The sequence below is a fragment of the Bubalus bubalis genome, chromosome 16 (genome assembly GCF_019923935.1).
Source record: "Bubalus bubalis isolate 160015118507 breed Murrah chromosome 16, NDDB_SH_1, whole genome shotgun sequence".
Lineage (NCBI taxonomy): Eukaryota > Metazoa > Chordata > Mammalia > Artiodactyla > Bovidae > Bubalus > Bubalus bubalis.
The window spans coordinates 40,735,262-40,748,021 of record NC_059172.1 but is presented as its reverse complement, the minus strand read 5'-3'; the positions used below and the strand labels follow the sequence as shown (position 1 = coordinate 40,748,021).

The window sequence follows — 12,760 nt, the reverse complement described above, 5'->3', positions numbered from 1 at the left end:
CAAGAAAAAAGTCAAATAAACAACCTAACTCTACACCTAAAGCAACTAGAAAAGGAAGAAATGAAGAACCCCAGGGTTAGTAGAAGGAAAGAAATCTTAAAAATTAGAGCAGAAATAAATGCAAAAGAAACAAAAGAGACCATAGCAAAAATCAACAAAACCAAAAGCTGGTTCTTTGAAAGGATAAATAAAATTGACAAACCATTAGCCAGACTCATCAAGAAACAAAGGGAGAAAAATCAAATCAATAAAATTAGAAATGAAAATGGAGAGATCACAACAGACAACACAGAAATACAAAGGATCATAAGAGACTACTATCAACAATTATATGCCAATAAAATGGACAACGTGGAAGAAATGGACAAATTCTTAGAAAAGTACAACTTTCCAAAACTCGATCAGGAAGAAATAGAAAATCTTAACAGACCCATCACAAGCACGGAAATTGAAACTGTAATCAAAAATCTTCCAGCAAACAAAAGCCCAGGTCCAGACGGCTTCACAGCTGAATTCTACCAAAAATTTAGAGAAGAGCTAACACCTATCCTGCTCAAACTCTTCCAGAAAATTGCAGAGGATGGTAAACTTCCAAACTCATTCTATGAGGCCACCATCACCCTAATACCAAAACCTGACAAAGATCCCACAAAAAAAGAAAACTACAGGCCAATATCACTGATGAACATAGATGCAAAAATCCTTAACAAAATTCTAGCAATCAGAATCCAACAACACATTAAAAAGATCATACACCATGACCAAGTGGGCTTTATCCCAGGGATGCAAGGATTCTTCAATATCCGCAAATCAATCAATGTAATACACCACATTAACAAATTGAAAAATAAAAACCATATGATTATCTCAATAGATGCAGAGAAAGCCTTTGACAAAATTCAACATCCATTTATGATCAAAACTCTCCAGAAAGCAGGAATAGAAGGAACCTACCTCAACATAATCAAAGCTATATATGACAAACCCACAGCAAACATTATCCTCAATGGTGAAAAATTGAAAGCATTTCCTCTAAAGTCAGGAACAAGACAAGGGTGCCCACTTTCACCATTACTATTCAACATAGTTTTGGAAGTTTTGGCCACAGCAATCAGAGCAGAAAAAGAAATAAAAGGAATCCAAATTGGAAAAGAAGAAGTAAAGCTCTCACTGTTTGCAGATGACATGATCCTCTACATAGAAAACCCTAAAGACTCCACCAGAAAATTACTAGAACTAATCAATGACTATAGTAAAGTTGCAGGATATAAAATCAACACACAGAAATCCCTTGCATTCCTATACACTAATAATGAGAAAACAGAAAGAGAAATTAAGGAAACAATTCCATTCACCATTGCAACGGAAAGAATAAAATACTTAGGAATATATCTACCTAAAGAATCTAAAGACCTATATATAGAAAACTATAAAACACTGGTGAAAGAAATCAAAGAGGACACTAACAGATGGAGAAATATACCATGTTCATGGATTGGAAGAATCAATGTAGTGAAAATGAGTATACTACCCAAAGCAATCTATAGATTCAATGCAATCCCTATCAAGCTACCAACAGCATTCTTCACAGAGCTAGAACAAATAATTTCACAATTTGTATGGAAAAACAAAAAACCTCGAATAGCCAAAGCGATCTTGAGAAAGAAGAATGGAACTGGAGGAATCAACCTACCTGACTTCAGGCTCTACTACAAAGCCACAGTTATCAAGACAGTATGGTACTGGCACAAAGACAGAAATATAGATCAATGGAACAAAATAGAAAGCCCAGAGATAAATCCACGCACATATGGACACCTTATCTTCGACAAAGGAGGCAAGAATATACAATGGATTAAAGACAATCTCTTTAACAAGTGGTGCTGGGAACTCTGGTCAACCACTTGTAAAAGAATGAAACTAGAACACTTTCTAACACCATACACAAAAATAAACTCAAAATGGATTAAAGATCTAAACGTAAGACCAGAAACTATAAAACTCCTAGAGGAGAACATAGGCAAAACACTCTCTGACATACATCACAGCAGGATCCTCTATGACCCACCTCCCAGAATATTGGAAATAAAAGCAAAAATAAACAAATGGGACCTAATTAACCTTAAAAGCTTCTGCACATCAAAGGAAACTATTAGCAAGGTGAAAAGACAGCCTTCAGAATGGGAGAAGACAATAGCAAATGAAGCAACTGACAAACAACTAATCTCGAGAATATACAAGCAACTCCTACAGCTCAACTCCAGAAAAATAAATGACCCAATCAAAAAATGGGCCAAAGAACTAAATAGACATTTCTCCAAAGAAGACATAAAGATGGCTAACAAACACATGAAAAGATGCTCAACATCACTCATTATCAGAGAAATGCAAATCAAAACCACTATGAGGTACCATTTCACGCCAGTCAGAATGGCTGCAATCCAAAAGTCTACAAGTAATAAATGCTGGAGAGGGTGTGGAGAAAAGGGAACCCTCTTACACTGTTGGTGGGAATGCAAACTAGTGCAGCCACTATGGAGAACAGTGTGGAGATTCCTTAAAAAACTGGAAATAGACATGCCTTATGATCCAGCAATCCCACTGCTGGGCATACACACTGAGAAAACCAGAAGGGAAAGAGACACGAGTACCCCAATGTTCATCGCAGCACTGTTTATAATAGCCAGGACATGGAAGCAACCTAGATGTCCATCAGCAGATGAATGGATAAGAAAGCTGTGGTACATATACACAATGGAGTATTATTCAGCCATTAAAAAGAATACATTTGAATCAGTTCTAATGAGGTGGATGAAACTGGAGCCTATTATACAGAGTGAAGTAAGCCAGAAAGAAAAACACCAATACAGTATACTAACGCATATATATGGAATTTAGAAAGATGGTAACAATAACCCTGTGTACGAGACAGCAAAAGAGACAGTGATGTATAGAACAGTCTTATGGACTCTGTGGGAGAGGGAGAGGGTGGGAAGATTTGGGAGAATGGCATTGAAACATGTAAATATCATGTATGTAATGAGTTGCCAGTCCAGGTTCGATGCACGATACTGGATGCTTGGGGCTGGTGCACTGGGACAACCCAGAGAGATGGAATGGGGAGGGAGGAGGGAGGAGGGTTCAGGATGGGGAACACATGTATACCTGTGGCGGATTCATTTTGATATTTGGCAAATCTAATACAGTTATGTAAAGTTTAAAAATAAAATAAAATTTAAAAAAAAAAAAAAAAAAAAGAAATGAGTGTGACTTCTTGTTGAAAACATAATTTATCATCTGAGTGCTGATGCCTGCTCATTTTCTTTATCTGAGATAATGATGGTCCCTTGCCTGTCATGGTCCATCAATAACTCCAGCTATTACCATCTTCCCAATATACCAACTTCCCACATGCATCTCTTCCACTGGTCAGGCTGAGTAGTTGCCTTCATGTTTTCTTGTCTTAAAGATGTTAGCCTTGTTGGGGAGAAGATTAAAAAACATTCTTCCTCTGATTGTGGTGATCATTTGGTGGTATACACAAAGATCAAATTTTTATATTATATACCAGAAACCAATATAGTATTATATACCAACTTTACCTCAGTTAAAAGCAACCAAAAAAGCAAAGATTTTATGACCTTAGTAGCTTCCTTCTCTCTATTACTTCCCAACCACAGGGCCATTACTGGGCACCATATCCACCCATCCATTGGAATTAGGACTAAATATGGAAGAGTACCATTCTGCTTGGCAGTCAGTTATGGTGTGTTTGGTCTGTGCCAAGAACTGTGGTAGGTTCTAGAGTGCACTGTGAAGAGTTAACCTGGTAAGTTTCAATGAAATCAATGTCTAAGCATCTGTGTCGTGTTATCCTTCAGCACTATCTTGTCCACCTTGCTAGCTCCTTTCTTGTACACAACTGTGTAAGCTCTCCTACCGTCTGGGCTTACTTCATACCTTTCCTCACTCTGTTCCTTTACCCTGGTAATATCTTTCTTTTTAACCACAGCCAACAACCCATATGTTTAGGAATGTGGCTTGAACGCAACTCTCCAGAAAGCCTTTTTGAGCTGAGTGAGAAGAGTTACACCTATTGAACTATTTTTATTTTCCTAAATTACCAGATCACAAGCAACAATTCAACAGAGATCCCTTAATGTTATCTGTAATCTGGGGGCAATGGGCATCCCTTGGATCCTTTACTAATTTTAAACTTATTTATAATTGATTGGTGATATATATTCTGAGCTATTTTTAAAAAGACAAAAATAATTGCATTTGCAAAGGGTTTGGGGGATAATCTAATGGTTTATGGCAGATTTATATGTCTTAAGAATTATTTTGGAAGAAGTATTAGAACTGGGGCTTGAGAAAACTATAGAGTGCTCATATTTTTGCCTAAAAAAAAAAAATTAAAAGTGATTTTTCTTCACCTGTCCCCACTGATAGCAAGAACTTATGTAGATTTATGTCTCAGAAAGTTGGATTATCATATCTGTGAAAATAGCAATAAAGAATATGGAAAATGTTGAAAAACTATTTCTCTAGATCATTTAAATAATTTAAGAAACATGCACATTTGGACCTGGTCAGAATGTGGGAAGCTCTCCTCTTTTCCTCCTTACTTTTCTTTCCTTTTAGACTCTCCTCCCAAAACCATGCCTCCTAAACATCACTGCAGCGGCACTTTCCAAAAACTGGAAAAATTAAACCCTGGCTATCAAATAAATGGCCACTTTTAACATCTCTGAAAGTACACTGAACCTTCTCTATCTCTTCTATTTAAACTTTCTATTCTACACAAACATTTAAATAAGTCCCACATTGAACTGATTCATAGTTTTTCTGTTCTCCCTTCCCCCTTATTATTGCTAATAGTAATACTATTTTTTTCTATTGTTCATTTTAAGCATGCAGTATTTCAATTACACTTAGATTAAATATTCTTTTATGTGATCAGGCCTTGAAACCTGACTACCATACATAGAAATGTTATGAAGAAATATATTTTAAGATTTACAAGTGACTTGCTACCATATAGCCTGTTTTAAGCGGGAAAATGTTCCTAACAACATAGATTTTCATGTGTGAGTTTTATACCCAGTTTTATAATTTCAATTAAAATTTGTTAATTTGTTAAGTTTTACTCTGACTGTTACTTTTTGGGACCTTTTTGAATTTCCCATCAGTTTAGTTCAGTTCAGTTGCTCAGTCATGTCTGACTCTGCGATTCTATGGACTGCAGCAGGCCAGGCTTTCCTGTTCATCACCAACTCCCAGAGCTTACTCAAAGTCACGTCCATTGAGTCAGTGATGCCATCCAACCGTCTCATCCTCTGTTGTCTCCTTCACCTCCCACCTTCAATCTTTCTTAGCATCAGGTCTTTTTAAATGAGTCAGTTCTTCGCATCAGGTGGCCAGAGTATTAGAGTTTCAGCTTCAGCATCAGTCCTTCCAATAAATATTCAGGACTGATTTCCTTTAGGATTGACTGGTTGGATCTGCTTGCAGTCCAACGGACTCTCAAGAGTCTTCTCCAACACCACAGTTGAAAAGCATCAATTCTTTGGCACTCAGCTTTCTTTATAGTCCAACTCTCACATCCATACATGACTACTGGAAAAACCATAGCTTTGACTAGATGGACTTTGTTGGCAAAGTAATGTCTCTGCTTTTTAATATGCTGTCTAGGTTGGTCATAGCTTTTCTTCCAAGGAACAAGCATCTTTTAATTTCATGGCTGCAGTCGCCATCTGCAGTGATTTTGGAGCTCAAAAAATGAATTTCCCATATTACCACCTAATTGACAGTTTCTATATTACTACCTAATATCATTTTCAACATATGAAGTTATTAACAGTCTAGCTTGTAAATCAATTCTGATTAGTCTATGATAATTACTTGGATTAAATATTACTGTCTGAAGCAAGTGGTCTAGTACTTTTGATCTTTAAAGAATCCAAATTATATTGATTGTTTATTCTGGTTGGATGGTGGATAATAGGCTTGTGAAATTTCAAACAGATTGGTTATACCATGTCAGTACATCATGATTTCCCAATGCTACCCACTGAAAACTCACTATGACTCCTTGCCCTCCAGCATCTTCTTCAGGGTGTTCTTGACTTCTGTGTTCCTCAAGCTATAGATCAGGGGATTGAGCATGGGAATTATATGACTATAAAACACAGAGACCACTTTGTTGTACTTCCATGAATTCCCTGCTTTAGGTTGCCTTAGGTACATGAAAAATAGTGTTCCATAGAAAATGATGACCACAGTGAGGTGGGAGGCACAGGTAGAAAATGCTTTGCACTTGCCTTCTGAAGACTGGATTTTTATAATGGAAAAGAGGATGCAAATGTAAGAGATGAGGACAGTCAGGAGGGATCCAGTGAGATTCACTGCAGAGAAGATCAAGAGCTGCTTTTCTTTGCTGTGGGTGTCAGAGCAGGAGAGGGCAAGGAGAGGGGGGTCAGCACAATAGAAATGGTGGATGATGTTGGAGTCACAGAAAGACAACTGGAAGGTCAGAACTGTCTGTATCACAGAGTTTAGGAAACCATAGGTATAGACCCCAATTGCCAACTCCTTGCAGACCCTCTGAGTCATAATGGCTGTGTAAATCAAGGGATTGCAGATGGCCATGTAGTGGTCATAGGCCATTGTGGCCAAGAGGAAGCATTCAGTGGTGGCAAAAGCACTGGAGAAGTAGAGCTGGGCAAAACAGCCTGAAAAGGAGATGTTTTTTTTCTTTATCAATAAATTTTGCAGCATCTTGGGTCCAATGGAAGAGGAGTAACAAAGATCAATGAAAGCCAGGTGGCTGAGGAAATAGTACATGGGGGTGTGGAGCCTGGAATCCATCCTGATGAGCAGGATCATGCCAAGGTTTCCCACCATGGTGATGAGATAAATGACCAGGAACACCACAAAGAGAGGAAGCTGAAGCTCGGGACAGTCTGTGAATCCCATGAGAACAAATTCTGTCACTATGGTATGGTTGCCTCTTGCCATTTTGTTCTTTCTCTTGCTGAAAAAAGAAAATATGGCTTCAAAATGATTAGATATTTACAAACAAAAGCTTCTTACCTCTTTGTTCCAGTACAAGATGACCAAAATTTGGGTTCACAATCCCAGTGATTAACAGCCATCATTTAGCTTTATTCTGCTAAAACAGACACAAAAATGTCTGAACTCATTCATTTTCTCTTTTGATGGAGATTTACAAATTGACCTCTAAGTTAGTGGCACCAAGTTACACTCCCAACGATTTTGTACAAGAATATTGGTTTTCTCACAAACCTAGTGCTATCAAATTTTAAACCTTGGCCGCTGTGATGGTAAATATTGGTAACTCATGTCTCTTGATTTGTGTCTTTTTTTAGCATTTTTCAACGAATTATTTGCATGTATTTTTTTCTATGCTTGGTAAGTTCAATTCCTTTACTAACTTTTTATTAAGTTGTTAGCATTCTAAGCATTTTTTTTAATTTAATTTAATTTTATTTTTTAACTTTACAATATTGTATTGGTTTTGGCATATATCAAAATGAATCCGCCACAGGTATACATGTGTTCCCCATCTTGAACCCTCCTCCCACCTCCCTCCCCATACCATCCCTCTGGGTTGTCCCAGTGCACCAGCCCCAAGCATCCAGTATCGTGAGATCAGCCATTTGATATATGTATTACAAGTTCTTTTTTGGCTTGTCCCAGTCCTTCATTGTTGGTATGGTAATTTTTCTATGTGCTGTGTATAGTAAATCTTAAGTGGTTTGATGTCAAATTTATCTTTTCCTTTTAAATTCTGGTCTCTGTGATAGGATTGGCTAAGCCTTCCTAAATTTAAAATTATTAAAATAATAATCTCATTCTATTCTAGAGCTTTATTAGATTTCCTTTTTATATTACAGTGTTTGAATTTTCTGGAGTTTAATTTTGATATAAGGAATTAGGTAATCAACTCTTTTTATTTCTCTGAAAAGCTAGCTGGGTGTTCTGATGCCATTTTTTTTGGTGAGAAATCATTTGCCAACTGATTCTGTTGATTTAAAACTTCAGCCTTTTCACAAAGTGAAGCATTCATAAGTACTTGGGTTAATTTTTGCTTCTTTTTATTTGTAGTCTCTTCTAGATCCAGGACTAAACCCTTAAATACAATATTTAAAATCTTGATTTTAATACCTGGTAGCAAATTTTCTGGCTATTCTCACATGTATTTTGTGTGTGTGTGTGTATGAGGAACTTTGCCATTATTTTATCAAGTCCCCCTCAAGTTAAAAAAAAAATTATTTGTTCTTAGAATGCTATTGCATTGAATGAGTATGTTGACTTGGAGGGAATTGCCATCTTTACAACTGAAATCTTCTTTTCTGTAATTAAGGTGTGTATTTTATTTATTTAGGACTTTCCTAAATGGAATTTTAAAGTTTTCTTTACACCTTACAGATAAACATCCTGCCTATTTCTTTAAAATCTACTCACAGGTATTTTATCCTTTTGTAGCTATTGTAAGTGAAATCTTATTTTTTTTTAACTTTGTGGTTTATTTAACTATTATTTATATATAGGAAAGCTATTGATGTCCGTAAGTTAATTTTATAACTGTCTTTCTTAGTATTGTTCCTCATCATTTAAAAATAGTTTTTTAGTCAATTCTCTTGTTTTCTTTACCAATACAAACTCACATAATATGAAAAAGATATGAAATTCCTCCCTCATTTCTGTATACTCTCTCATTCTTCTCTCTCCTCTACTTGTTTGGCCAGTACTTCCAGAACAATGTAAAAAACAGTAGTGATAGCAGTGGTGGGTTTTACCTTTAAACTCTTAAAGCTTCAGGGATGCATAGACAGAGATAACATCCACTAGAACATAATTGGTGTTTGAGAAAGACAAGGCATTAAAGAACTACAAAGAACTAGTGTGGTTAATAGGCTTTCTAGGAGTCGGCCCACCTTTGACACTGGCAGGACCCAAGGCAAGAAAACCAAATGGAGGCCCACGTATCATGTGCTTAAATATTAAAAGTCAGAAAATAAAGTCAGCAAATTAATAAAATACATCTTATCTTTCACTCTTAACAAATACACTTTTATAATAACCTGGAAGGCAGAATTCTTGGGATGCTTGCCTCTCTAAGCTGGAATGAGGTGGCACAAGGAAAACCTGTGTCCAGCCACACATGTGGCTGTGCAAGCTTAGACACGCCAGCCTGCATGAACACCCTCTGTTCACACCCTGCAAACAGCCATCCCTTGGCTCCCCTTGAGGCCCATACATGTGAGCATCTGTAGTGTGGTTCACCCTTACTAGGTGATCTGGGAAAGAAACTCCTATAGATTCTGGGAGTAAGCTAGAGGCTGTTTGGGCCAGGAATTTGAAGGTCTTGTTCCTTGGATGGTCTTGAAGGAGTGGATAGGATGGACTCTGGGTGGACACATCCCTTTGGCTTTGTCCAGTGGGATATGGTGGAGTAGGAAGAGGCGTAGAGTTGCCCTGAAGAATGGAGCTAAGGCAGGGTCTCTTTTGTTTGAATCTAAGGTCTGTGATTGAATGATGAGAAAAATGGCTAGAAACTGGTGCTTGACTGAAATTGTTTTCAAGTCTGAAAGACCAGGATAATGATAACCTAAGAATTGATCATTTAATTTTACCTTGTCTCTTTCCAAGAATATATAATACAACTTAAATACATACACATCAAAATTAATATCATAGAATTCGAAAGTTGAAACATAATTGAGGGAAAAGGAGAAGCAAAATTTCTCTCTGTATTTACATAACAATGTTACTGAGGGTTAGTACTTTTAACAGAAATAGAATGAGCTAGGAGTGGAGTTGGAGGGAAGGATGTTGAATTCAGTTTGAGGGGATGGGGGCATCTATCTCACAGTCAGAGCTCATGATACTGATTTGGGAGTCATAAGTGGACAGAGGATGCTAAAAGCTGTAGGGACCAATGAGATCATTCAGGGAAAGAGAAAGAAGTAACAGCAAGGGTTCAAGGACACACCTTTGGAAAGTATATCTTTAAGGGTTAGGAGAGGAGCAGCAATCTTAGGTGTCCTAAGATCTTCAGATCTTATGTCAGAAAATGGTATGGAATCTTTTAAATATGGTAATTTCTGACACTCCTGGCTTATGGCAGAGGTAATCTGTTTTGTTGTGGTTTTCTCTCTCTCAATAACAGTCTTAAAACAAACAAAAACCCCTGAGATCTTTAGGCACTGCACATAAACAATCTTAGTAAAATTGTTGTTATTCTGGATTCTGTGCCATCTAAAGGCAGGAAAACATTCTTTTGAATTCATTTCTAGAATTGGTTAAGTCCTCCCACCTCATTTCAATTACTGTGATGGTTCTCACTTCAAACTGAATAATGGAAGGGTTAAATAACCCTGGAGGAAACCAAAAAGCCAGTGGGCAGACTCCAGGTTTATTCAACAGCTCTTGTGTGATAGAAGGTTTAGATAACATGTTAGCTGTTATAGAAATGATTGCATATTTGCCTCTGAAGATTCAAAGACATGGTTAATGCATTCTATTCTAATTTCTAGATTTTTAAAGTTTTCTTTTCCATTAGCTCAATATTGAATCATTATTTATCCTATGGAGATGCTTGTCTGCATTCCAAAAAATTTCTAATTGGATAGTCTTTCTTAACAGTTTTCAAACCAGTACACTCTCTGATTTTCTTCAAGGGCAATTAAGATTGAGGCTTATAGATAACATTAATGCTTAGTCTATTACTTCTTAGAATATAGAGCTACATCTGATGATAAATTCCAGAAACAAGTATCTAATAATAAATGTTTGACTTGTCATTTTCCACCAAAGAGAAAGTTTATGATCACTTTAAAAAATAAAATACTGAGTATTGTGGTTTGATTACTCTCAAACTGGCTAATAATACCTGATGATTATTTGAATATTTGTAATGTGCTGAGACTGATTTATTTACATGTATTATTCTGTTTAATAAGTAATTGTTACTTCTTCTATTTTCTTCATGAGGAAATTGATACACAGAAATGTTCATCAGTTTTTCCAAACTTATAAAGTAGATGAGCCAGAATTTGAAACCAGTTAGGCTGGTTCAAGTTAGGCTGGAATCAAGATTGCTGGGAGAAATATCAATAACATCAGATATGCAGATGACACCACACTTATGGCAGAAAGCGAAGAAGAACTAAAGAGCCTCTTGATGAAAGTGAAAGAGGAGAGTGAAAAAGTTGGCTTAAAGCTCAACATTCAGAAAACTAAGATCATGGCATCTGGTCCCATCACTTCATGGCAAATAGATGGGGAAGCAAGAACTGATGCTTTTGAACTGTGGTGTTGGAGAAGACTCTTGAGAGTCCCTTGGACAGCAAGGAGATCCAACCAGTCAATCCTAAAAGAAATTGGTTCTGAATATTTATCGGAAAGACTGATGCTAAAGCTGAAACTCCAATACTCTGGCCACCTGATGTGAAGAATTGACTCATTTGAAAAGACCCTGATGCTGGGAAAGATTGAAGATGGGAGGAGAGGGGGACAACAGAGGATGAGATGGTTGGATGGCATCACTGACTCGATGGACATGAGTTTGAGTAAGATCCGGGAGTTGGTGATGGATAGGGAAGCCTGGTGTGCTGCAGTCCATGGGGTCACAAAGAGTCAGACACTACTGAGCGACTGAACCGAACTGAGGCTGGTTCCAGAGCCCTCAGCCTAAACTATACTGCCTCCCCACTTATGATTCCTCAACATTTATCTGTTTTTTAATCTTGTTTTTCTTCTTATTATTTTTTTAAATTTAGACTCCTATGAGAAAATTTTAGGTATGGTATGATGAGTTCAGTAATACTTCTTCTTAGTTTGCTCAGACACTTTTAATATTTATTGTTGTGTTTAACTGATACATTGAAATTTAATGATTCAGAGCATTGTGCTTTTCCTTTCTTTGTTTGAACAATTAAAACAATTAAGAAATATTCTTAACCCCTGGGAAGAGGGGGCACATGAACTACTTTGAGAATCTGACGAAAGCTAAGTATCTCTTCCTAGGAAAGTTTCACTCACATAGAATTTTGCGTGCGATTTCATAGCCTTCATGAATTTCTCAGGTCCCTGCTAAGGTTTCCTCATAGATTAATATACCAATAAAACCTCCAGCTTTTCCTAGCCAGAGTCAACCAGCTCTTCCCCATTTGCTTCTCTGACAGAAGCAAAACACCCCTGTCCAAAACCCCATCCTGTCCAGTCCCAGAACTGACACTCTTATCTTGGCTACCTTATAGTTTGTATTACAACAGCCTTGGGAGTGAAGACTACTTACAGGTACCTCTCAGGCAATCAGTCAGGATTCCTAGTGCCCTGGAAAGGTCCACTTAGAGCATTTCCAATCGGAGGAATGAGCTTCTTCATGTCTGACTGGAAGGCTTGGTTTCTGTGTTCCACATCCACAAACTGTGAGTATTTATAAAATTAAAGTGTAACGAGTATGTTATCGCCTGTTATTTCACTGCTTCCTGGGTACCAAGGGAATTGTTTATACAGAGTTTCTGGGATATATTTTACATTTGATTTAAACTACCTTTGGGAATTAAAATCCTGAATCATCCTGGTAACTAACGATGACTCAGGCCATGATGCTTTGGTGCACGTTCTCAAGATGACTCCCAAGTCCAGAACTTTTGGTGTGATACTTGGAGATAACCTTCCTGCTCTTGGAAGGACATCTTCAATGGACGGATGGCTTTGAAGCTGT

At 37.2% G+C, this 12,760-nt stretch overlaps 1 protein-coding gene across 1 annotated transcript; it reads right to left on the bottom strand.

Annotated features, from left to right (window-relative positions):
- Window positions 1–6,084: 6,084 nt before the first annotated feature.
- Window positions 6,085–7,020, bottom strand: LOC102402241 (olfactory receptor 1030-like). Its single transcript, XM_044929473.2, has one exon. The coding sequence runs from the start codon at window positions 7,018–7,020 to the stop codon at window positions 6,085–6,087; it is 936 nt and encodes a 311-aa protein (XP_044785408.2).
- Window positions 7,021–12,760: the final 5,740 nt, after the last annotated feature.

Excerpts from the sequence above, each read along its gene's own strand:
- LOC102402241 (XM_044929473.2), bottom strand. The coding sequence starts at position 7,020 with ATGGCAAGAGGCAACCATACCATAGTGACAGAATTTGTTCTCATGGGA.